Source organism: Pelobates fuscus, chromosome 2 (genome assembly GCF_036172605.1).
Source record: "Pelobates fuscus isolate aPelFus1 chromosome 2, aPelFus1.pri, whole genome shotgun sequence".
NCBI classification, from domain to species: domain Eukaryota; kingdom Metazoa; phylum Chordata; class Amphibia; order Anura; family Pelobatidae; genus Pelobates; species Pelobates fuscus.
In genome coordinates, this window is record NC_086318.1 from 199,155,575 (window position 1) to 199,180,438 (window position 24,864).

Sequence of the window (24,864 nt, forward strand, 5' to 3'; positions counted from 1 at the left end):
GAGCTCCTCCCACAAGTAATAGTGTGTCTGTTGGTAGAGTCCACTTTAGCCCAGTCTGAGCACCTTGTCCACAGACCCCTGGCTGTCAGCCTGGAGGACTTGGGCTGTAGACATCTATAAACGGCTTGCAAAATCTGCAGATCTGCTATGTACCCAATGGAAAAAATGCAGCAATAAATGCATGAATGTTTGCATTAGGGTTATATCTAGTAAATTGCAAAAAAAAAAAAAAACCTTTATATTTATATATTTATATTCCAAGACTTAAAATAATGAACCTCCAGCAATCAATGCGCTTCTACATATCTTTGCAAGAAAAACAACAACATGACGTTTCTCATCTACCAATTGTACTGTACTTGGTCTGTCTAGGAAATATTTCTGTGAAAATACAGTACATGATCTCCTTTTAATAATGAAAACCAAAAATATTTGAATCTGTCTGGGTTTTCAAACCTGGGTTGCCTGTAGGCACAACAGTACAGACTTACCCTAATGCTTTTAAAATGAAGATTTTATGGGTGAACTCCATGCAGAATAGAGAACAGTATGAACAAAACTGTACACTTACAGACAGAATTGGTAAGGCTAAAACAGTTGGTTTCTTACTAAAATTTTTTTTACCCTTAAATACATTGATTATTAATGTTATTATAATTTTACAAATGGTCTTTTGAAAATCTGCCACCATAGCTTAAAGTGCCAATATAGTTTCTACTTTTTGCATCATTTTAAGCAAATAAGTACTTAAATGTCATTGTGGCAAACTCACGGATGGCCAATGCCATTTATTTGGTCAGTACATACGAAGTCCAAGATGCAAGATATTGCCCTGAATGGATTTGCTGTAAACCTTAGTCTTCAAATGCTCAAAGCATTCTCTGTTCAAGTAGCATTTGTCCCATGTTCACTAGCAGCCAAGAAGAGTCGGCACATTTGAATTCTTATTAACACACAACTCAGATCAATATCAGAAGCATAGCATAGTAAGTTGATAAAATAAATCACAATCCATCACTCATAGAATTCCTTGAATTCATAGTTATGTATTTAATTTAAATGTTGTGCAATATATAACTTTTAACCATGTTGTTAAAAAGCTGTGTCAAACACAGTGCTTTTGGGAGTACATCTGGCCTTTGAAGGGATTAAAAATATGTTAATAAGGATACACCCATATATTATTTATTTATATCTCTCTGTGGGTTTGATTTCCTATTGTCTCACTGTTAAATTAACAAAATATTATCCTACTATCTGCTGCACATCTGTCTCAGGGCACGGATCACAATCCTCGGCACGAAACGCAACACAGGGATCGTAAAGACCTATAGGGATGGGACAACAACATGACCACAGGATACGTTAAAATCCAAATGTGGGGGGCGGGGCCTGACAGCCAAGATGTCCGGCAGCACTTTCCAAGAGCTCCAGCACTAATGAGCAAAAATAGGCAATTTATGTTCAAATCGACACCCAAAGAAGCTCGGGCTGACCGGAGGACAAAGCAGAAACAAGCAGGGACCATGGGGAAACCCGTCTCTTATACACACGCCAATATACCGCTCTGTCCAGCCATGCGGCCTGGCTCTGAGTGGGGCCATGTGTCCGGGGGAGGCGGCCGCTCCCTCGGCACAGAACAGGTGCCCAACAGCAGGCCCACAACAGCCCTGTCACCCCCCCTTGGACCGGTGGGGGTTATCCCGGTCCCCTCTGGGGTCACTTACTACACAGCCGACTGAACCCATACAGCCACAGAAGGCACCAAAGTCAGCAGTCACAGTCTCTCCCACGTGACCCTGGGAGAGCACCGAGAGTGTCCCACTAACTGCCTCACTGAGCAAGCAGACTTCTCCGCAAGGCTAGACGCGATATTCAACGAGTTTTGGAGAAAACTGGCCCAGCGTCAAAGGCAGCAAGCGAAACCTAAGCAAGACGACAACCTACCTCAAAGTCCGCGAGGTACACGCAAAATGGCCGCTGCGCCTGGCCACCGGCTCCCTCACAGCCAACCTCACCGCTCAACTTCCCGAGTCAAACAGCGGACTGTAACAGGGATCACCCGGTCCCAATCTGGACTGGAAAGCCACAAAAGAAAGCACCCTACCCACCGCCCATACACCCAAAAGGTCATCCGGGCATCGGTGCTCACAAGGGCCCACGATCCTACCGCACGTCGCGGGGGGACCCATAGACACAGGGGAATGACTCCCGTCCCAACCTGGGCTGGGGGAGCGAAGTGGCAGCAGCTCTATCACCACGGATCCACCCGACGCCAGCGGCTATACCGTTCCAAGCGGAGCACCGAGATGGCAGGGGGACTAGACTTGTCTGAACCGGTACCATCACTACCGTGGACGGGGATCGGCTGATCCTGATACTGGACTCAAAGTTAGACCTCTGTGTCACCTGCCATGGACACTACGAGCTAGGATATGTACACTGAGGGCTCATCTCCTTCACGCTCACACCTGATTTTATCACTTAGCTTACCGCAGCCTTAATGTTTATATGCCAGTCAAGTTGTTCCAGCATGCCAGCTGATGCTCTTGCCGGTATAATGTAATGAATCGTATGTCCTGATGTGAGAATGTTTTGCCTCTTAGTTAACATGCCAGGATGACCCAAATATGGACTTTTTCTAATTTCTAGCTCAAGAGGGGCACATTAATATAACACCAATGTAAAATCTGCCGTAACCTCACAAATGACCCCCAGTGGTCATTAAGCTACAGATTTAATAATTCTAGTCTAGCATGTTACGAGACTTCTTCCTTGACAGCGTTATTTTCAGCCTACTCAATATGTCTAAAATGTGTTAACCGTCATCCCAATATCTGACATAACTTGACTCTGCTTGTTTATTACTCTTTAAAAATGTGCGTTTATTTGATGCATACTCGATTGATATTTTCATGTGTAAAAAAAAAAAAAAGTGCCGGCTAAACTGTCACAATCTGTAATGTTATGGACAAGCTTGTTGATGCTAGTGTGACTTTTCACGCTTAATGTCAATCTATGCACAGGAAAAATAAAGAATTCCAAAAAAAAATAAATCCTAATGTAATCACCAGAATACTAGATCCACAGGGACACATTAACCTTATCACCATGGGACCTACAGCCTAACTATGACTGCTCTAGCCACACACAATAGGGGGCCCAACATAGATGACCTCCTACCCAATGCGGGATCGCTGTTGGCGCAGAAGACAGACCCTCCTCCCCCCCGACTACCCACCGTACCCGAGCTAACAGTACAAGTTTCTATAGCAATACAATATCTATAGTATACAAACTGAACTGTGGGGGGTAAGCGGGAGGGGCTAGGGTGGGGTGGGTGTGAAGGGGTGAGGGGGAGGAAGAGAGAAAGCGAGGGAGAGGGGAAAAAAAATAATCAGAGGAAACGGCTAGTCTTCATAAAAAGGACCCTAACACGGAAAGTCAACCTCGTCCGAAATCCCTCCATAAAACTTGTCTTGATTCCCTGCATGTATGAATGTACAATTGTATTATGTAGAGGGTTGTGTTTAATGACCATGCACTAACCTCTGTAAATGTTATCTTTCCCATAAAAATAACAAAATATGACCCAAGACCTAACCATAGCTGTAATGCCGTTTAGACAGAGCATTAATACTCTTATTATAGGACCACTAAATTTGCCCAGTCCACTTCATCTCAATGATGTGGCCTGGATGCAGTGGTCCTGTCTATCTAACCCATAAAGGATTAAACACACCTCTATTGGCTGTTAAAAAGTTAAAGCTGAATTAAACCCTATATAACCTATTATAATCCCATCAGTGTAAAGCTTGGTATTCAAGTTTTTATTGGTCAATAATACATGCTGGGAATGTAAAGTCTCCACATTGCCAAGTCTTTCCTACTCTTTAACAGGAGCATTACAAGGACCATGCCACTACAGCTCGTTGTAGTGCTTGTGGTGCCCAGAGTACCCTAGCACTAACTTAGCATTGTAAGAAGTAAAAACATTTTTGAACCATTTGTCTTCCTGCTTGGGATCTGCAAGGTATCATTCCACACCTCCACTACCATCTCCCAAAGAGATGGAAGTTTCTCAGCAAAAGCTTCTGTTGGCTCTCTCCTCAATTATGACCTACAATGCCAAAATCTGTCAAATTCATTTAAGTTCTGTTACATTGGCATTGATTTAATAAGCTTTCCAAATTATTCAATAATGTTAGAAACAGTTTTCAAATTATTTATCTACATAAATTCCTGTACACTTTAATGGTGGAAAGTTTTTCAAGAGTATTAAACCATTTAGAAAACTAATTAAATTTAGCCCATAGTTACCGAGGTTGAAAAAATACTCCAGTCCTTAGTCTAACCAAAAATAAATAAAATAATCTTTTTATGCTGTTGGCAAATATAAATATGAAGCAATTTTCATTTATGCCACAAAAATGGGTGGGGGTAATCAATCTTTTCACATACATATTGAATTGTCTGTTTTTCCAAAAAGAAATCCAGAACTTTTGTTTTTTCTTGGTAGAGATTTCCACATATTTATTGTTTTTACTGTAAAGACTTGTTCTGTTCCTCTGTTGTAAGCGAAATCTAATTTCTTCCAGTCTCACTTCACATAGGGGGCTGTATCTAAATAATTAGTAGAACATTATAGCATTAAGGATACATGTTTGTATTGCAAATGCTATAGTGTTCCTTTAACATATTTTATCTTTACTGACAAACCACTTCAAATGGACAACTAGTGGAAGCTACTGTTTGCTGTTGAAAAGTCTAATTCCCACTGATCACATTCATTCCATGATAGGTGAAACACAAAGTGCTTTGTAAGAGAACACCATTCCTTATCACTTGAGCTTGTTGATCTGTTTGCATAAGAGGGTCTATATAATTACCAAATAGTTAGTCTTGCTGGGGTGAAAAGCTCATCTCAGAACAAATGAATCATTGAATGCAATGGATCATTTTGTTAAATATTTCTATATTATGTAGAAACAGTTATGAATCAAACTGGGAATTGTGGAGCATTGACAAGGGAATTTCAAATATTAAGACAAAATTCCCCATTACAGCTTTTTTTCTGTCTGCCTATTTTGACCCAAAATGTGCAGTTCTCTAGCGAATAACTGTAGTGATAGCATGAAAGAAGTGTAAAATCCATTTTAGACTACCCACTTAAATTAAGGTGTCATTAAACTGTAGTGTAGAGGCATTGTGATTAAGTATTTTAGGAGTAATTGTATCAAACACCAGGAGATAACAATCAGTCCCATGTACACATGACATGCAGCTGCTGTCCTTTCCAGCTCCTGCTGAAAGCATATCCTATTGTGTTAAACCAGGAACACCTGTTTCTGGTGCAGTATTATTTTATACAGGGGTGAGGAAGATAAACAATGCAGCAAGTACTGAATTCTGAAGAGGTCTCTAGGGTTTTCTCTACCATCTTGTGATGTCATTAATGTGCTCCCAATGTGTATTTATATTCATTTTGTTTTGGTTTTTCTTTTGCAGAGTGAAGAATTCCATATTTACACACAATACTGTACAAATTACCCAAGGTAAGGAAAATTTAATATTAAAGATACAATGTAAGTGTTTCTTCCCTTAGTACCATTAAAAACGTGTATTTTAATTCATTTGCATTATCCGTGTCTCTTACTGAGAGTATCAATTATGTTTCAGCGGGTATCGCACTTGCTGTAATACACACCTCCCCTAGAAATCTCTGTTTGATGCACAGACTTGCTTTCCATAACCGATTGAAAATCCCCAACACATTGTTGGAGAGAGCGAGCATATCTGTTCTCTCTCCAGTCTCTGCTTGTCTGTCCAAAACGGCTTCAATAAAAAATTCTCGCTCTTTCTCTCAGTGCTGCTACTACTCTCACAAAGATCCCAACCTCTGTTCCCTCGCATGCATTACTGTATCTTAGGCTGAAGGCAGGCAGGATAGACGCCCAGAGAAGGGTTTCCCTAATAACAGACATGCAGAGCACAGCCTTCTTATGGCAAGAGGGAGAAAGATTATCTAGACATTTGCAAGCAACTCTGCTAGCACATTATAGAGATTAAATTTGATTCTCTATAATTTATGATTAAGTTCTATATATCACGACCAGTACCCATTAAAAAACGCAGTTAAACGCATCCGTAATTCAGCAACGAGACAAACTTATTTGTCCTTGTTGCAGTAATCAAGCTTCACAATCTGTGTTTAATCAAATGCTTCACATAGATAAAACACGGGAGGTGGCTATCTGCATGATCCACCAATCCAGTGGTTGTTTATGAGCAGCATTGAATATTCTCATAGAGAAGCATTTGATGCACACCCAGCTAAAGGCAGACGTAAAATAGATTGTTATTGAGTCTTTTATAGTTTGAAGCCCCGTGTTGCCGTCAGAATGACAACAACTAGTGACATGAGAACTGCAAAATGTACACAGTGTTTTTTTTGTTTGTTTTTTCAGAAATTATATTGGTTTTAATTGCAAACATTAAGATAAAATTATTAGGATGTCCCATTAAGGTAGAAGACCAGGTATCATATCATAATTTGGTTGGTGGTATTTTTTTGTAGCACATCTGATTGCATGTTTTACCATGCTTATTTTAAACTAGAAGTTGGTCTGAATGTAAAATGTGCTGAAGACACGCGATTTATTGGCACTGTAATTATGGCCTTCACATCACCCTTCAATTGTGTCTAAAAGATGTAACAATGAATATAAAACTCACCATATGTATTACAAAGCTGAACTTTATGTGATTGCTTCAAAATGGTTTTATGATAAACCACTAAATCACAAACAATTGTATGTGTCTACTGCATAGCAAATTTATAATCTCTTCGTCTCATTTTTGCCTTCCTGTTTTAGTAGAAATTAAATTTCAGTTTACAGAATATGGATGTAGGCATAAAATCCTATTTTCTGTTAAAACAACCCATGCAAAAAACAGCCTTTTAATTAAATTATTTATCTAGGCTGTCCTTGAATCAAATCATGGTCAATGGTCCACGTATTCCGCAGCAGTTTACAATATGATTATAAGGGGGATATTTATAAATAAATAATACCATAACAAAATGTTACAGCAACAATAGGTTGATGAGGACCCTGCTCAAACAAGACTAGAGGCGGTGGGGTACAAAAACACAATAGAGAGGGCATCCATTGGATAGCAACCAAACCACAAGGTGGAAATATAGCAGAGTAGTTAATTTTTTTTTTTTGTCTAGAGAAAAATTCGAAACTTGAAGCCTAATTAGCTACATTGCTTTCTATTTCAACTGTGCATTTTTGCAACCATGCTTTTTTTTCTTTTTAAAGATGAATCCCCATAAGTAGACAGTTTTACAGAAGTTCTTTAGAATATATATATATATATATATATATATATATATATATATATATATCTCCGAGTGGTTCAGAAATCCAGTATAATATATTAAAGAAATCGAGTAAAGGTGATCCACAGACATCCTATTGTATATTCAAGTTTGCAAGGATTCCAGAAATTGCAATATAATTTGTCACTGAGTGTAGTGGAATTCTTAGTACATTGCATATGCTGATCAAGAAACCTTTTTATTTATTTATTTTTGGCAACAATTAAAGGGACATTATAGGCACCCAGACCACTTCAGCTCATTAAAATGGTCTGGGTGCAGTGACCCTGTCCACTTAATCCTGCAATGCTAATTATTGCAGTTTCTGAGAAACTCCAAAAGCCATTGCAGGACTAAGACTGCCTCTAGTGGCTGTCAATGAGAGAGCCACTGGAGGCACTTCTGCTTGGTAGGGGACTTTTGTTTGCCTAACTGAAGCTGGATGTCTTCATGCTTTGTGTGAGGACATCCAGCGTCTGTTAAATCCACGTAGGGACATCGGTGCTGGAATCGGGTAAGTACATTAAGGGTTTATTAACTCTTACACTGCCGGGGGAATACAAATTTGTATTCCTAGCAATAATGTTGTGTTATAGTTTATGCTATATTTAAATACACAAATCATTAAAGTCCACATTTATTGAAAACCATACTTGTTGGAAACCGTTAAGACCCCTCAATGGTTATGTTTATTTATTTCACCTGTCTAGTTTTTAATGACCCTCTATGTAAAGAGAAAATTGACAGCATGACAAATTCCATATACAAATAGTGTTAAAGTTCCTGCAGAGTCCATTAGAATTGTTTCTCTAGTGGAGAAGTCAACATTATTCTGTGTTTACAGGTCTGTGGCTGTATTAACGGAGTGTATGAGAAATAAAATACTTGCAAAATTCTTCAGAGAGCGACAGGAAGTTTTACAACACTCCCTTCCTTTGGGGTCTTACCTATTGAAACCCGTTCAGAGGATTCTGAAGTACCACTTGCTGTTACACGTAAGTGTTCTTCACGTAATAGATGTTGGCGTATCCTGTGAAATTAATGACTTTGCCAAATGTAAATAAAGGAAGAGTGTCTTGCCTGGAATTAGTTCCTAGGTGTGGTTCTGCTTCTAAAGTCTTAGTACTGAGCACGGAAACACATGGGTTTGATTCCAGCCTCTGTGGCCTAAGGCGAGAAGTTGTTTATTATTACTGCTAAAAAGTGCATGCTCCATGATCATTATCTTTGAAATTTAAAAACGACATGTGCTTTCACCTGTATGCTCAAGAAATCTTTTTATTTTATTTTATTTTTTTATTTATTATTTCTCTTTTATCCCCCAAAGGGCTTTTCTCCAGCCTTGTCACTAAATGTCTACTGTAAAATACATGTTTTATGATAGAGCCCCCAGTGACCTGTCCACCACCACTATTAAATTTAATCTACACCTGATGTTTACCAAAAAACAGTGACAATCCCCCCATCCACATTTAAGAACCGTGATCGGTTGCTGGGTTCTCACTGTTTAGTAGATATGCCCCACATGCAGCATGGTGGGCAGAGACATAAGGGAGGCTTTAGGATTCTCTATAATCAAGGGTTCGTATGTTTTTTAGGCTTTTAAAAAAAAAAAAGTATTAAATTTTATAACGTTTTAAACAAAGGGCATGAAAAGGATAGACATTTCCCGGTAGGAAATAAAGGACTACTACACACTACATCCACAACGGACACTGTGACATATACACTGTTGGGCAACATAATGACAAACAGGGGACTGAAACGTTTATCAGACCTGACAGACAATAACAACCCCACGATGGCCTAAACTTTCAAATATCACCAACTAAAACACTTTCTGAGCTCAGAGGGGCACCAAAAGAAGAAACACAGTTCGAGAAACTATGCATGAAGCCCGCTACTAGAAAACTAACATCCCAATGTTGCCGCCTGATACAATCCCAACTAGGTACGAGGCTACCTTACTTCACCAGAGTAGGAAAGGATTGGATCTCATCACTGGTAGAGGATAGGGATTGGGCCCAAATATTCACGAGAATTATGAAAACGCACCCCAGCTTACACCTACAAGAAATAAATTACAAATTTCTATTGCAGTGGTACATAATCCCAGTAGACGCCCAAAGATTTAACTCCCAAACTCCTCACTATGCTGGAGATGTGAGAAAGAACAGGGAACATACCAACACATTTGGTGGTCATGCACGCGGGTGGGGGGATTCTTGAGGGAGGTAGCTCGTATCACAGAGCAACTTAGCAATGTCCCACTACCCTTCCAATCGGAGACGATTCTGTTCCTATATATCCCAATCTCAATGCTTTCCAATGGCAAAGTTAGAATGCGCACGCGTTGTGCATATGCCTTAGGTTCCTATTCCTCATCTATGATATAATTGGATATGGCCATAACAGAGGCGGCCATTCCTCCATCATGGGAGGAGTGTAGGTGGACAGTGCCAAGGTGCTGGAAAAATGTAAGTAAAACTTTCAATTTTTATAGCAAACAGGGGCAATATCTAAGAAGTGTATATCTACTAAACAGTATTTTTTTATTTGGGAAGTGGAGTGTCCCTTTAATCACTGAAAATGTTACTTCCTGAGTAGTGATGTCCCGAACTGTTAGCTGGCGAATAGTTCCAGACGAACAACGCTTGTTCGCGTTCGCCACGGACGGCGAACATATGCGCTGTTCGTTCCGCCCCCTATTCGTCATCATTGAGTAAACTTTGACCCTGTACCTCACAGTCAGCCGACATATTCTAGTCAATCAGCAGCAGACCCTCCCACCTCCTGGACAGCATCCATTTTACATTCATTGTGAAGCTGCGTTCTTAGTGAGAGGAGGGACAGTGTAACTGCTGCTGATTTGATAGGGAAATTGATAGCTAGGCTAGTGTATTCAGTGTCCACTACAGTCCTGAAGGACTCATCTGATCTCTGCTGTAAGGACAGCACCCCAAAAAGCCCTTTTTAGGGCTAGAACATCAGTCTGCTTTTTTTTTTCTTCTGTGTAATGTTATTGCAGTTGCCTGCCTGCCAGCCTGTGTGTCAGGTTCACAGCATATACTGTGCCCAGTGCCACCACTCACTCACTGGTGTCACGATAGCTTGCATTTAACAAAAAAAAACTTTTTGGACTGTAATATAATAGCAGTCAGTTTCCTTCACGAGTGTGTGTTTCAGGGCCTGCCCAGTGCCACCACTCACTCACTGGTGTCACAATAGCTTGCATTTAACAAAACAAAAACTTTTTTGACTGTGATATAATAGCAGTCAGTTTCCTTCATGCGTGTGCATTTCAGGGCCTGCCAGGGCACAGTTTCACACCAGTGCAACTCATATCTGGTGTAACAGTAGTGTACATTTAAAAAAAAAAATACAATTTTGACTGTAATAGATTGAATAGCAGTTAGTTGTCTGCAAGCGTGTGTGTCAGGCCTACAGCGTCTACTCTGCCAACTTCTGCCAGTGCACAGTAGCTTGCTTGTCACAGTAGCTTGCACGCATAGTACCACTAATCGAAGAAAAAAATGACAGGCAGAGGCAGGCCACCCCGCAGGGGCCGTCGTGGTCATGGTGCTGTGATTCCCTTTTTGCCCTAGAATAATGCCCAGTGTTCAGAGGCCACGTACCCTGAACTGGAAAAGTTCTGAGGACATAGTTGACTGGCTAACACAGGACACCCAATCTAATACAGCTTCCGCTCGTAACCTTGACGCACCATCCTCCTCCAGCTTAGCTTCGGGCATCTCTCAAGTTACCACTCGCCCGCCTACTGCCACCACCAACACTAGCACCACAGCCGCTTCACTTGGTATGTCAGAGGAGTTATTTACACATCCGTTGGAAGAAATGAGTGATGCACAATCATTATTGCCAGAGGATGTAGATAACAGGGATATGGCTCAGTCAGGCAGCATTACACACATGGACGTACGCTGTGATGATGATGATGATGTTGTACCCGCTGCTGCTTCCTTTGCTGAGTTGTCCGATACAAGTGAAGCGGTTGATGATGACGATGCGTCCGTGGATGACACGTGGGTGCCCGCTAGAACAGAAGAAGAACAGGGGGAAAGTTCAGATGGGGAGACAGAGAGGAGGAGGAGGAGACAAGTTGGAAGCAGGGGGAGGTCGTCGCAAGGAGCTAGTGGCACAGTCAGACAGCATGCATCGGCACCCGGGGTCAGCCAGACAGCACGCCAATCAACGCATGCTGTTGCCACCACCAGAATGCCATCATTGCAGAGCTCAGCAGTGTGGCATTTTTTTGTGTGTCTGCCTCTGACAACAGCGATGCCATTTGCAACCTGTGCCAAAAGAAACTGAGTCGTGGGAAGTCCAACACCCACCTAGGTACAACTGCTTTGTGAAGGCACCTGATCGCACATCACAAACGCCTATGGGATCAACACATGAGTACAAGCAGCACACAAACTCAAAGCCACCATCCTCCTCCTGGTCCAGCATATTCAGCCACGTCAACCACTGCTGTCCTCCTTGCCCCCTCTCAACCATCCGCCACTCCGTCTCTCGCCTTGAGCAGTTCCTGCTCATCTTCCCACTGTCAGGTGTCTGTCAAGGACATGTTTGAGCGTAAGAAGCCAATGTCACAAAGTCACCTCCTTGCCCGGCGTCTGACAGCTGGCTTGACTAAACTCTTAGCCTGCCAGCTTTTACCATACAAGCTGGTGGAGTCTGAGGCGTTCAAAAAATTTGTAGCTATTGGGACACCGCAGTGGAAGGTACCCGGCCGAAATTTCTTTGCACAAAAGGCAATCCCCAACCTGTACTCGATTGTGCAAAAGGAAGTAATGGCATGTCTGGCACACAGTGTTGGGGCAAGGGTCCATCTGACCACTGATACCTGGTCTGCAAAGCATGGTCAGTGCAGGTATATCACCTACACTGCGCATTGGGTAAACCTGGTGACGGCTGCCAAGCATGGAATGCGTGGCTCTGCAGAGTAGTTGGTGACACCGCCACGACTTGCAGGCAGGCCTGCTGCCACCTCCTCTACTCCTCCTACTCCATCCTCTTCCATAACCTCCTCAGCTGAGTCCTCTTCTGCTGCTGCGTCTTGCTCCACATCAACGGCACCCCCCCAGCTCCCCAGGTACTATTCCACATCCCGGATACGGCAGTGTCACGCCGTCTTGGGGTTGACTGAAAGCAGAGAGTCACACCGGACCAGCACTCCTGTCCGCCATGAACGCACAGGTGGATCAGTGGCTGACTCCGCACCAACTGGAGATCGGCAAAGTGGTTTGTGACAACGGAAAAAATTTGTTGGCGGCATTGAATTTGGGCAAGTTGACACATGTGCCGTGCATGGAACATGTGTGTAATCTGATCGTACAACGCTTTGTGCATAAGTACACAGGCTTACAGGACGTCCTGAAGCAGGCCAGGAAGGTGTGTGGCCTGCTTCAGGACGTCAGGCCTGCTCCAACAAGAAAAAGCCGTTAACGAGTATTTGTATGACTGGGGTGCTAGGACAGCCTCTGCGGAGCTGGATTTTTTTTTTGCCACGTTACTGGACGCTCATGCGCAATGCCTGTAGGCTCATGCGTCCTTTTGAGGAGGTGACAAACCTAGTCAGTCGCACCGAAGGCACCATCAGCGACATCATACCATTTGTTTTCTTCCTGGAGCGTGCCCCGCGAAGAGTGCTGGATCAGGCCGTAGATGAGCGTGAAGAGGAAGAGTTGTGGTCACCATCACCACCAGAAACAGCCTTATCAGCATCGCTTGCTGGACCTGCGGCAACGCTGGAAGAGGATTGTGAGGAAGAGGAGTCAGAGGAGGAATGTGGCTTTGAGGAGGAGGAGGAAAACCAACCACAACAGGCATCCCAGGGTGCTTGTTGTCACCTATCTGGTACCCGTGGTGTTGTACGTGGCTAGGGGGAAGAACATACCTTCAGTGAGATCACTGAGGACGAGGAACGGGCCATGAGTAGCTCGGCATCCAACCTTGTGCAAATGGGGTCTTTCATGCTGTCGTGCCTGTTGAGGGACCCTCGTATAAAAAGGCTGAAGGAGAACGACCTGTACTGGGTGTCCACGCTACTAGACCCCCGGTATAAGCAGAAAGTGCCTGAAATGTAACCGAATTACGGAAAGTCGGAAAGGATGCAGCATTTCCAAAATCAATTAAAAAGTATAAGGGTGACGTCACAGCACAACGGGAATCTAACAGGGGAAGAGGTGGAAGTCATCCTCCTCCTCCTCCCACGACCACGCCGGCAAGGACAGGACGCTTTAAAGACGTGTTGTTGATGGAGGACATGCGGACTTTTTTAAGTCCTATGCATCGCCACAGCCCTTCGGGATCCACCCTCAGAGAGCGACTCGACCGACAGGTAGCAGACTACCTCGCCTTAACTGCAGATATCGACACTCTGAGGAGCGATGAACCCCTTGACTACTGGGTGTGCAGGCTTGACCTGTGGCCTGAGCTATCCCAATTTGCGATAGAACTTCTGGCCTGCCCCGCTTCAAGTGTCCTGTCAGAAAGGACCTTCAGTGCAGCAGGAGGTATTGTCACTGAGAAGAGAAGTCGCCTAGGTCAAAAAAGTCTAGATTACCTCACCTTTATTAAGATGAATGAGGGATGGATCCCGAAGGGACTGACAATGGGAGATACATTTGACTAAAAAAGGCCTGATGAGGGGGACGTAACAGGGTGTCGCGGCTGCCGGCCCGCCGCGTGATATTTAAATCCCTAGTTCACCCCAGTACCTTGCCCTGTCGTGGTTTCCTGTTCCTGGTTTCCTGAGAGTGCTTTATCATTGTGAATCTGATTTTCCTGGTATCCTGATCTTGGCTTTTCCCTTGTTATTCTGAATTCTGGTTTCCATGACTTGGCTTGTGTAAACGGTATTGTGTATTTTCTGGCTTCCTTGATCTCGGCTTTCCCTTTGACCATTCTCTGTCTCTAGCGTATTAGTCCGGCCATTCTAAGGTCCGGTTTACGCTCTGTCCTTTTATTTTCCTTTACTTGCCTATGTATATGTTTATGGACTGTTTGCGGTTGTTTGCGGTTGTTTGCGGTGCGTTAAACGTGGAGTTTGATCTCACTGTGAAGCGGGCGTAACCCTTACACTACCTGATCGATACAACATCATATCTGATGTTTTAAAGCACGTTATTCTAAACAATTTAGGAATGTTAGGTGATTTATGCCCTTTATGGATTAAAACCAGACTCTGCATCAACTATGTAATTTTCCATGGGAGTTTTGCCATGGATCCCCCTCCGGCATGCCACAGTCCAGGTGTTAGCCCCCTTGAAACAACTTTTCCATCACTATTGTGGCCAGAAAGAGTCCCTGTGGGTTTTAAAATTCGCCTGCCTTTTGAAGTCTATGGCGGTTCGCCCGTTCGCGAACATTTGCGGAAGTTCGAAAATTTTATGTTCGCGACATCACTATTCCTGAGTTCACTAAAGGGCAGGCATGACCACATTTATGCTGTTCTCTGTTATAGGATTTGCAGTGCAGACAGATTATCAGCCTTTGGCTGTTAAACCTCTAAGGGCTTATTGTAAACACATGCATGTATGATTCAAACTCTTCTCCACTAGCATGCTATGTACTGTATAGAGAGATGATGACTGCGTAGGAATTGAATAAAAGTGTGAGTACGAAGTATAGCCAGTGTATATGCTAAACATATTGATATGTGATCACCGTCCATGTTTTTGCCCATTAGGAAATATCCAATCACCTGGATAAGGACACGGAAGGATATGATGTTGTGCTGGACGCCATCGATACAATGCAACGAGTAGCATGGCACATTAATGACATGAAAAGGAAACATGAACATGATATCAGGCTTCAGGTTGGTTTAGTAGCTCATTTCTATTTGGACATCTCTCTCTGCAGTGAGATGGAGTTTGCACATGTCCAAAGCCATCTCTTGAAAACTTTATGAACCTTTGATTCTTCAACTTTTATATTCATATGGCGATGTTGCCTGGAGACTATGGTTGTAAACTTTTGGGATGTGCAATGTATTGTTGAACTTAACCCCTTAAGGACACAACTTCTAGAATTAAAGGGAATGACAGAATATTTCCGTCATGTGTCCTTAAGGGGTTAAAGGTACTCAGTGAAGTGGTATGTGTGCCATGCCCCCACCTCCCCCTTAAACCATTCATCTGAAAACATTGTCCAAGAGAGACCATCTTACTGACGCAGCAGGATGTTTAGTCTTCCATTTTTTTTCCAATGGGAAAGTTTTGGATTGCCTGAGATAATTGATCTTCATGAGAACAGCACTGCGAGGGAGAACGGGTAAGTAAACTCCACTTTTTAAGCCTGGCAGCAGGTACCCAGTCACTAGGGCAAATGATGACCAGGGCACTATAGCGTTAGAATTACACTTTTGTGTTCCGAACTGTTACAGGGGAAGTAACAGGAACAAACCGCAGAAGCCACACATAGCCTTCAGGTTGTTCGCACTAGTGGTACATATTATAGCGGTTCTTATTGGACATAAAACACTTCAGAAAGTATTATCTGTATGGACAAGAATAGGATAACTGCCCTTTGTCCATGGTTAAATCATGAATAGTCTTTTCTGTATGATCTTCCTTTGTCCTTTCTCGAGTAACATATGAACTAGAAACAAAGGAATATATTTGAAATGATCATTTAGTCTTCAAGGCTGGTTTGTGATTTATTTTCTACATTTTTTTATGTGTAGATTAAAATATTGTTTGAATGCACAAATGGTGGAGATAGGAATGCTATTTATAATGACCAAGAAAAAGGAAACTGTACTACACACATGCAGAAATCTACTTTTCTCTGCTGGACCATGAAGAGGTTAAGTGTTTTTGCTTTTAGACCAGGAGTGGACAGACATTAGAAACAAAGGACCTCCATTTTTGTAGCCAAGTTAAAATGATGTACTAGCATATCAGGGCTATGTTAACAACCTGTAACCAAGCATGCTTGTATGAGTTGAACCCTTATTTATGCTGGGGTAAGGATTGTGTTGTTTAATCTATCTCTGGTAACCTTAGTATACATGATACAGCCTGTGACCCAGTGTTCGTATCAGCTGCTACTCCGCTTAATATAAGCTGCACAGGTCCCATTCCAGTCATTTCCATGCTAACAGCTAACTTTACAACCATCTTCTACAATAAAATCACAATGCTAATAAATTCTAAATATAATACACATCAGTTTCCCCAGTGATGGCTAGCAAACCGGGCACACCATAGTCACCCAATGAATCTCAGTGACGTGGTCTGGTGCAGTGACCCTTCGTTTTGAAACTGCAATCTAAAAATTACCCGTATATACTAGAGTATAAGCCGACCCGAATATAAGCCGAGGCCCCTAATTTTACCCCAAAAAACTGGGAAAACTTATTGAATCGAGTATAAGACTAGGGTGGGAAATGCAGCAGCTACTGGTAAATTTCTAAATAAAATTAGATCCTAAAAAAATTATATTAATTGAATATTTATTTACAGTGTGTGTATAGTATGAGTGCAGTGTGTGTGTATGAGTGCAGTGTGAGATGCAGAGTGTGATGCAGAGCCTTGGTGGGGGGGTGGGCATTTTTAATATTTTTATTATTATTATTTAAAAAAAAATGTTTTATATTATTTATTTATTTGTATTATTATATTTATTATTATTATTATTATTATTATTAGAGGAACAAGCTCTATGAAGCCATAGCCACGACCAGTATATAGTATAGATGAAATGGACAATTCAGATGATGACACAGGCAGCTCCCAGATATACCTTGCCTCTGTTAAGGACACACAGCACTCTGCAGATGAGGCAGTGGTCACATTGAAACTAGGGGCTTCTCAAATACCTGTCAAGTTTAAAATTGATACAGGAGCACAGGTAAATTGTATACCAGGCCACATATATTGCAAATTCCTCAGTCATAAATGCCAGCTGGAAATACAAAGACTACCAAAGCTGATGGGGTATGGAGGAGAGGTCCTCAGTGTTATTGGACGGTGTCATACAAAGTGTGCATACAATGGATATGAAAGTAGCTTGCAGTTTTTTTCTGGTAGAAACTCAGGCCCCTGCAGTGCTTGATCTGCAGACAAGCCAGGAGATTGGACTTATCAAAATGATAATGACTGTCAATAGCAATGGCAACATACTTATCATTAAGCATGATTTCAGTGATGTATTCAGAGGACTCTGGTGTCTTCCTGGGGTATGCAACATGCACATAAAAGAAGGGTCACACCCTGTTCTACATGCACCAAGGAATACCTCTAGCTCTTCAAAGCAGGGTGAATCAAGAACTCTCAAGGATGGAGGAGCTAGGAGTGAACAAAAGAGTCACAGAATTATCTGAATGGGTCAGCTCCATGGTGGTGGTAGAAAAGAAAAACACAGGAGCAATCAGAATATGCATCGACCCATGTGACTTAAACAAGGTAATCATGAGCGAACATTACAGATTACCCACTCTAGAGGATATAGCACATAGACTTGTTGGAGCATCAATGTTCAGCATGCTAGACGCACAATTTGGATATTGGCAACTTGGCCTAGACGAGACTAGTAGTCGCCTCACCACGTTTAACTCCCCTGTTGGACGATGGCGCTTTACAAGAGTTACTTTTGGGGTAGCATCTGCTCAGGAAATATTCCAGAAAAAAAATCAAATGAGCTCATTCGGGTCTGCGGGGTGTGGAAGTTATAATTGATGATTTGTTGGTCTATGTCAAAGACCATGTAGAGCATGACCAGAACCTAATTGCACTTCTTGAGCGATTGTCGTGAGAAAAATTTGAAACTAACCCAGACAAACTTCAGGTTGGAGTTGAGGAGGTGAACTACTTTGGGCACATCATCAGTAAAGAAGGATTGAAACCTGATCTCAACAAAATACAAGCCATTACCAAAATGCAAGTACCAACCTCCAGGAAATGGCTAGAAACAGCACTGGGTATTTTCGACTATCTGTCAAAGTTCTCACAGGGCTTAGCACAGCAAGTAGCACCCATTCAATCCCTGCTTCTGAAAAATGCATGCTGGTCTTGGGATATGAATATGCAGAAAACATTTGAGAAAATAAAAGCAATAATCTGTAAACAGCCTGGACCAATTTTCTTGTTTTTTTAATGTGAATTGCGACACTGTCCTTCAAGTAGACGCATCGCAAGCTGGGTTGGGTACAGTACTGATACAGTACTGATACAAAGAGGTCATCCAGTAGCTTATGCTTCATGGGCAGTGACAACAGCCCAATCCAACTATGCCCAAATTGAAAAGGAAATGCTAGTCATTGTAAATGGGTGTGAAAAATTGCATCTACAGGCGTCTGCTATTAGTGGAAACTGATCACGAGCCTTTAGAACATATAATGCTGAAACCACTAGACTCAGTTCCTCCACTCCACCAAAGAATGGTAATGAAACTACAACCATATGATCTCACTGTAAAATACAAGCCAGGGAAGAAAATCCCTATGGCAGACACACTATCCCAGCTGGACATGAAGTACAGGAGGAACCGGATCTGGAATTGTGGCCATGGGGACATGTACCAGTATCAGATGTCAGACTGGAAAAAATAAGATGGGAAACAATGCAGGACAAACAACTAGAAAAATTGTCGCGTCATGTGCAGTGGCTGGCCAGAGAAACGCAAGAAGCTGCCACCAGAGCTACAGGCATTCTGGCCTGTGAGACATGAATTGTCGAATAACGAGGGCTTTATATTTATGGCTGAATGGATACTCATACCCAAAAGTCAACAGTAGCTGGTTTTGGAACAAATTCACCAAGGACATTTAGGCATTGCTCTGTGCAAACGAAAGGCACGTGAATTGGTGTACTGGCCTAACTTAGACTCTGATATTGAAAGATTTGTGAAAGTTTGTGATACATGCAGTGAATTTCAAAGGCAGAACACAAGAACCGCTCATCCCTTGGAGTATCCCTTCTTGTGCATGGCAAAGGCTAGCCACTGGCATTTTTCATAATGAAGAGAAAAACTACCTGATCATTGTTGACTATTACAGCAAATATTTTTAAATCGTACAGCTAAAGGACCTGAAATCGTCCACTATCATATTGGTTTTCAAATCAATGCTCACCAGGCATGGTGTGTGCGAGGAACTAGTCTCAGACAATGGTCAACAATTTTCAAGTGATGATTTCAATACTTCATGAGGGAATGGGTCATCAAGCATAAGCCTGTTAGTCTATATCTACCAACGGGCTGGCTGAAAAATAAGTTAGCATCGCCAAAACCATTCTATTGAAGACACAGTCATCTGGGCAAGATGTTCATTAGGGTCTACTAAACTATCGTGCACTTCACTAGAAGGATTATGTTCTCCTGCACAGCTGCTTATGGGCAGAGCACTGAGAACTACAGTGCCAATTTATCCAAATAAGCTTCAGCCATAGAGTTTTACACATGAACTTGTTGCAGCTCAACGAGACAAAAACATTTCAAAACAAAAACAATACAACACACCACTTGCTGCACATGTACACCAGTTTCCAATGCTCCTGTATGAGAAACATTGGAATCGACACCGGTGAGAGAGAGACAGGCGGCGTTCGGGGGAGCAACTGCTGTGCTGAGTGAATCTTCCCAATGTTGCAGTGTTCCTCTAATTTACCTGGAAATATAGGGAACTTAGATGTTCCCTTTGCCCAGTAATCCCTGTATGGGACGGTAATGAGGGTTACCTGATGCCAAGCCCTAAAATAATGGCTTTTGCCTCTTTAGGGAGGGGATATTTGATCTTCTGTTCTGATTTTCTTATAGTCCAAAGAAAAGGCTGTTTTTGAAGTGGAATTTCATTCAGTCTTTTGAGAGCCCATTCATAAACTCTAAATTTAACAATCTGGTCCCTTAAAACACTATGCCAGTATTGATTGTATTTTTGTACTTTTGTACTCGTGTACTTGTAATGTGCAGCCCTTCAAATGCTAAATGAGTGAGAGATCCCATTTTGATGTATTATATTATTGGTCCATAACATGTTAAACATTTGCAGTAATCCAGCTATTTTGTTGGAAAATGATAGGCTGTGAAGGTTATCTGCCATCTTGATATTTCTACAGATGTGGGGGATGGAAGTACAAAATTATAATTTCAAGTTTGAACGCTTCCTAATTGTCCGTCTATAAAGTATCTGTATTGAATCACTAAGACTTGTTTTGATGCAGTACAAGGTCATCGATAATTGTCAGTGGATCTTTATCTGTTGAAATCATTGTTCAAGAAAGTGCTTTTTTTGCAGTTTTGTTGATAATTAGGCAACTGTGGCATGAATTAACCCCTGCAATTTGCATATTCAAGTGAAGAGTTCTAAAGCACAAGATAATATTGAGGTCAACTGTTTGTGACATGAGCAGCACTGCTGAAGATTTTATTAAAACAAAAAGAAAAACTATACCAGACTGAGTGCTTTTGACAATAAAGTGAAAGTCTAGATATATCAAAATTACTTTTGACAATATAGTACTATGCATGGATTTAAAATGATTTTCTTTCATTTGTACTAGACATATTATTGATCTCATTCCTCTCCCTAAACGAATACCCATATTCTATGAATAATATATTAAAGTTATTATTACTTACTGTGTCACCTGGCGGCCAGTTTGTCTTTGTTTCAAAATTTATTTTTTCTCATAAAACATTTATTTTTATGGTTTATGACCCTTATGCCTTACCAGTAACACTCCACTTCAAGTACATTATAATCCCAAGACACAAAGCCATATGAATGGCTGGCTCAGTATCATGGGAAATCTAGTCTGTGATAACTGCAGTGCTGAAAGTTAGAAACCACTATTTGAAGTCACTACAGTTTAAATCATTTTATATTATTTATTTTATTTTTAGTGCAATAAAAAGTAGTGGGGCGCTGCCCCTATGAATTAGCCTCCACTGCTTTGGCCTCATTCATATTTAATTTGTGGAAATTCAGAGTTCAGTGAAGTATCTTAACCTCTGTTCTCCACACATAGTCTGTCCCTTTGTGTGTGTTTGTGTGTGTGTTGACTGTGTGTAATGTAACCACGGTGGGTGGGTGTGTGCGCGCGCACCATTTTTTCCCTCCCGACCCACAGAAGTTTCTGCAGAGAGTAGATCTGTGGTTCATTAGGGGCTTAATTACCTGGTGGTCTAGTAACAGTTTTCACTTGGGCAGGATTGGAGGGTAACTAACTGCAGGGAGTTTAAAATAAGCAAGGGTGGATTCATCTCTGGATATATTGGCTGCTGTGGGGGCAGTATACAGGTTACATGATATTGTATGGATTATATAACTAGCACCTTTCATTGCAGACTTATCAAATTACTGTCACCAGAAACCCCTGCTCCAGCTTCCCTCTAAATGCTAATCCATTCTCCCTTGTAGTCCCTGATTGAGCTTCTGTTCCATTTCCCATCCATCTTCCCAGTCTTGCTCCTTTCTCCCTTCTGCCTTCCCTCTAACCTCCAATTCAGCCCCGGCCAGAGCTGCAGCCATTTCCTGTTCGCACTGCTCAGAGACTTAAAACTGCTCTCACTCGACTCCGTGACCACTAGACCACTCATGAATGTTGAAGCAGCATTAGAATAATAATGTCATAAGACATTTCCATGTAATGGATCAGTTATTTTTCACCTAACGTGATATTGGTATATAGTTAGCTATGTCAGGAAGATAGTGTTTAAATGTGGTATATTTTTGTGTATAATGCATTGATTTTTACATTTAAATTGAAATTGTTATTTTTGCTTTTTAACTTATGAAATGCCAGCTGGAGGAGTTACCATTAGCTTTCCAGTTTGTGGCCATGCATGTCATAATACAGGTTAACAGTATGTCTCCTAATTCATTTGTTTCCGCCACATACAGGAAATCCAGAGCTTACTCACAAATTGGAAAGGACTAGACTTGACAAGTTACGGAGAGCTTGTTTTAGAGGGGACGTTCCGTATTCAGCGAGCCAAAAATGAACGCACTTTGTTTCTGTTTGATAGACTGCTTCTCATCACAAAGAAAAGAGAAGATACATACACATACAAAGCTCATATCCTGGTAGGTCACAGCAGCGGAGTGCTGGCCAGACAACAGCCTATTCATTAAAACAATGTTTCCTTAGTGAACTCTGCACATGTAGCAGTGACTCACAAGTCATATGTAGATTGTGTTTTGTGTGACAAATGACACAGAGGGCAGAAATAGTCTATGTTGAGGAGTCAAGATAATTTCCTTCCCTCCTTGCAAACCATAAGGCATAAATAATGATATACTTAACATAACGGGGAAAAAAAACAACAATGGGTTTGAGTCGATTACAAAATTTGTTTCAAAGACTAGAGTTGTGCACTTTACTCATGTCTATCTTTGAGAACTTTATGGGTCTTTCTCTGTTTTTGCTTTGTTTTTATGAGGGGGTGTTGAGATGACCCAGTCAAGCTTTGCCAACTGTTTGCTCTATACAGACTTAGTGTAGATGTGTTTTATTACTCAAATGGTAAGATAAGCTCTTAGCTCTCTGTTATTACAGCTTGCCTAGTGAAGGAAAGTGTTTAAAAACATCGACATGTGAACCACATGATGAACAGTGTAATTTGGTGCAAACAACACAACACTTGGAATTATTTGAAGACACTCTGAAAAAGCCGATATGGGTCTGAGAGACCATTTTAAATTCCATATGGATGATGAATGCATTTTATATAATGCAAAAATGCTTTTGCTATTTATGAAAACAATTTACACTTAACATGAAATTTCACTTTATGTTTATTGCTGTTTGTGTTTTTTGTTTGTTTGTAGTGTTGCAATCTAATGCTTGTGGAGGTGATTCCAAAAGAACCACTTAGTTTCAGTGTCTTCCACTATAAGAACCCGAAGATACAGCACACTGTGCAGGTAAATTACTCTTCTTTCCCATAGATTCAAATGGCAAACATAATCAAAGGAAAGGAGCATAGTACTTACAGGAAAACTGAGGGAAGTTGATAAGTATATCTTGAAGGAGATCAGGAAGAGGAGACAACTGATTAAGCCATTAATTGATTAGCTCTCTCTGAAAAAATTATATGCGAAGGAAACAGATTTTTTACTTTGAACACTAACTTTTATGAGCAGAAGTTGTAATAAATTAAACTGGTTCAGAGGCCAGAGGGAGAAATATATATATATATATATATATATATATATATATATATATATATATATATATATATATATATATATCATTTTAAAAATATATATATAAATATCCAAAAAATACCGGCACTCTAGGCTTTGTTTATCCGATTTATTCTTAGTTAATCCAGAGATGTCAACGTTTCAGCTCCCGGTCGGAGCTTTCAACAGGACACAAAAATATTTTTTGTGTCCTGATGAAAGCTCCGACCGGGAGCTGAAACGTTGACATCTCTGGATTAAAGGACCACTCTAGTGCCAGGAAAACATACTCGTTTTCCTGGCACTAGAGTGCCCTGAGGGTGCCCCCACCCTCAGGGACCCCCTCCCGCCCGGCTCTGGAAAGGGGAAAGGGGTTAAATCTTACCTTTTTCCAGCGCTGGGCGGAGAGCTCTCCTCCTGCTCTCCTCCGATCCGCCTCTTCTCCTCCCCGTCGGCTGAATGCGCACGCGCGGCAAGAGCTGCGCGCGCATTCAGCCGGTCACATAGGAAAGCATTCATAATGCTTTCCTATGGACGCTGGCGTGCTCTCACTGTGAAAATCACAGTGAGAAGCACGCAAGCGCCTCTAGCGGCTGTCAATGAGACAGCCACTAGAGGACATAGTGGGAAGGCTTAACCCATTCATAAACATAGCACTTTCTCTGAAACTGCTATGTTTATGAAAAAATGGGTTAACCCTAGAAGGACCTGGCACCCAGACCACCTCATTAAGCTGAAGTGGTCTGGGTGCCTAGAGTGGTCCTTTAACTAAAAATAAACCGGATGAACAAAGCCTAGAGTGCCAGTATTTGTTTGGATATTTCTATATTGTGGTGACTTGGCACCAGGTATTTAATACTTTAATACTTTTATTTTTAGTAGGAGTGCAAAAGGTTGATTTGTTTGGGGGGTGTGTGTGTGTGTGTGTGTGTGTGTGTATATGTATGTATGTATGTATGTATGTATGTATGTATGTATGTATGTATATATATATATATATATATATATATATATATATATATATATATATATATATATATATATATATATATATATATATATATATATAAAATAAAATCTCCTATACATTGTTGCACTGGGACTGTGCCTTTCTTGTTATCTGTGGGCATGTCTGGTCTGCGTATATAATTGAAATAATCAAAATATGTTGAGGACTGATAAGGAACTCTCTGATACAGTGAGACTAATTGTATGAAAAACCAGTAGTCACCTTAAGTGCTGATATCACAGTGTGTCAAATACTATGATCTAAATGGGCATTGCTCAGAAGAATTTTAACTGCTGAAAAATCTCCCAA

At 41.4% G+C, this 24,864-nt stretch overlaps 1 protein-coding gene across 2 annotated transcripts in view; it reads left to right on the forward strand.

The window, feature by feature from the left end:
• Positions 1 to 24,864, forward strand: part of PLEKHG1 (pleckstrin homology and RhoGEF domain containing G1) — a 281,660-nt gene that overhangs the window by 240,328 nt on the left and 16,468 nt on the right. For both annotated transcript variants that reach the window (XM_063443092.1, XM_063443093.1), the window contains 5 exons: positions 5,509 to 5,555; positions 8,232 to 8,382; positions 15,105 to 15,236; positions 22,263 to 22,445; positions 23,190 to 23,285. In XM_063443092.1, the coding sequence (XP_063299162.1) occupies positions 5,509 to 5,555; positions 8,232 to 8,382; positions 15,105 to 15,236; positions 22,263 to 22,445; positions 23,190 to 23,285 (609 nt within the window). The remainder of the gene's footprint in view (positions 1 to 5,508; positions 5,556 to 8,231; positions 8,383 to 15,104; positions 15,237 to 22,262; positions 22,446 to 23,189; positions 23,286 to 24,864) is intronic.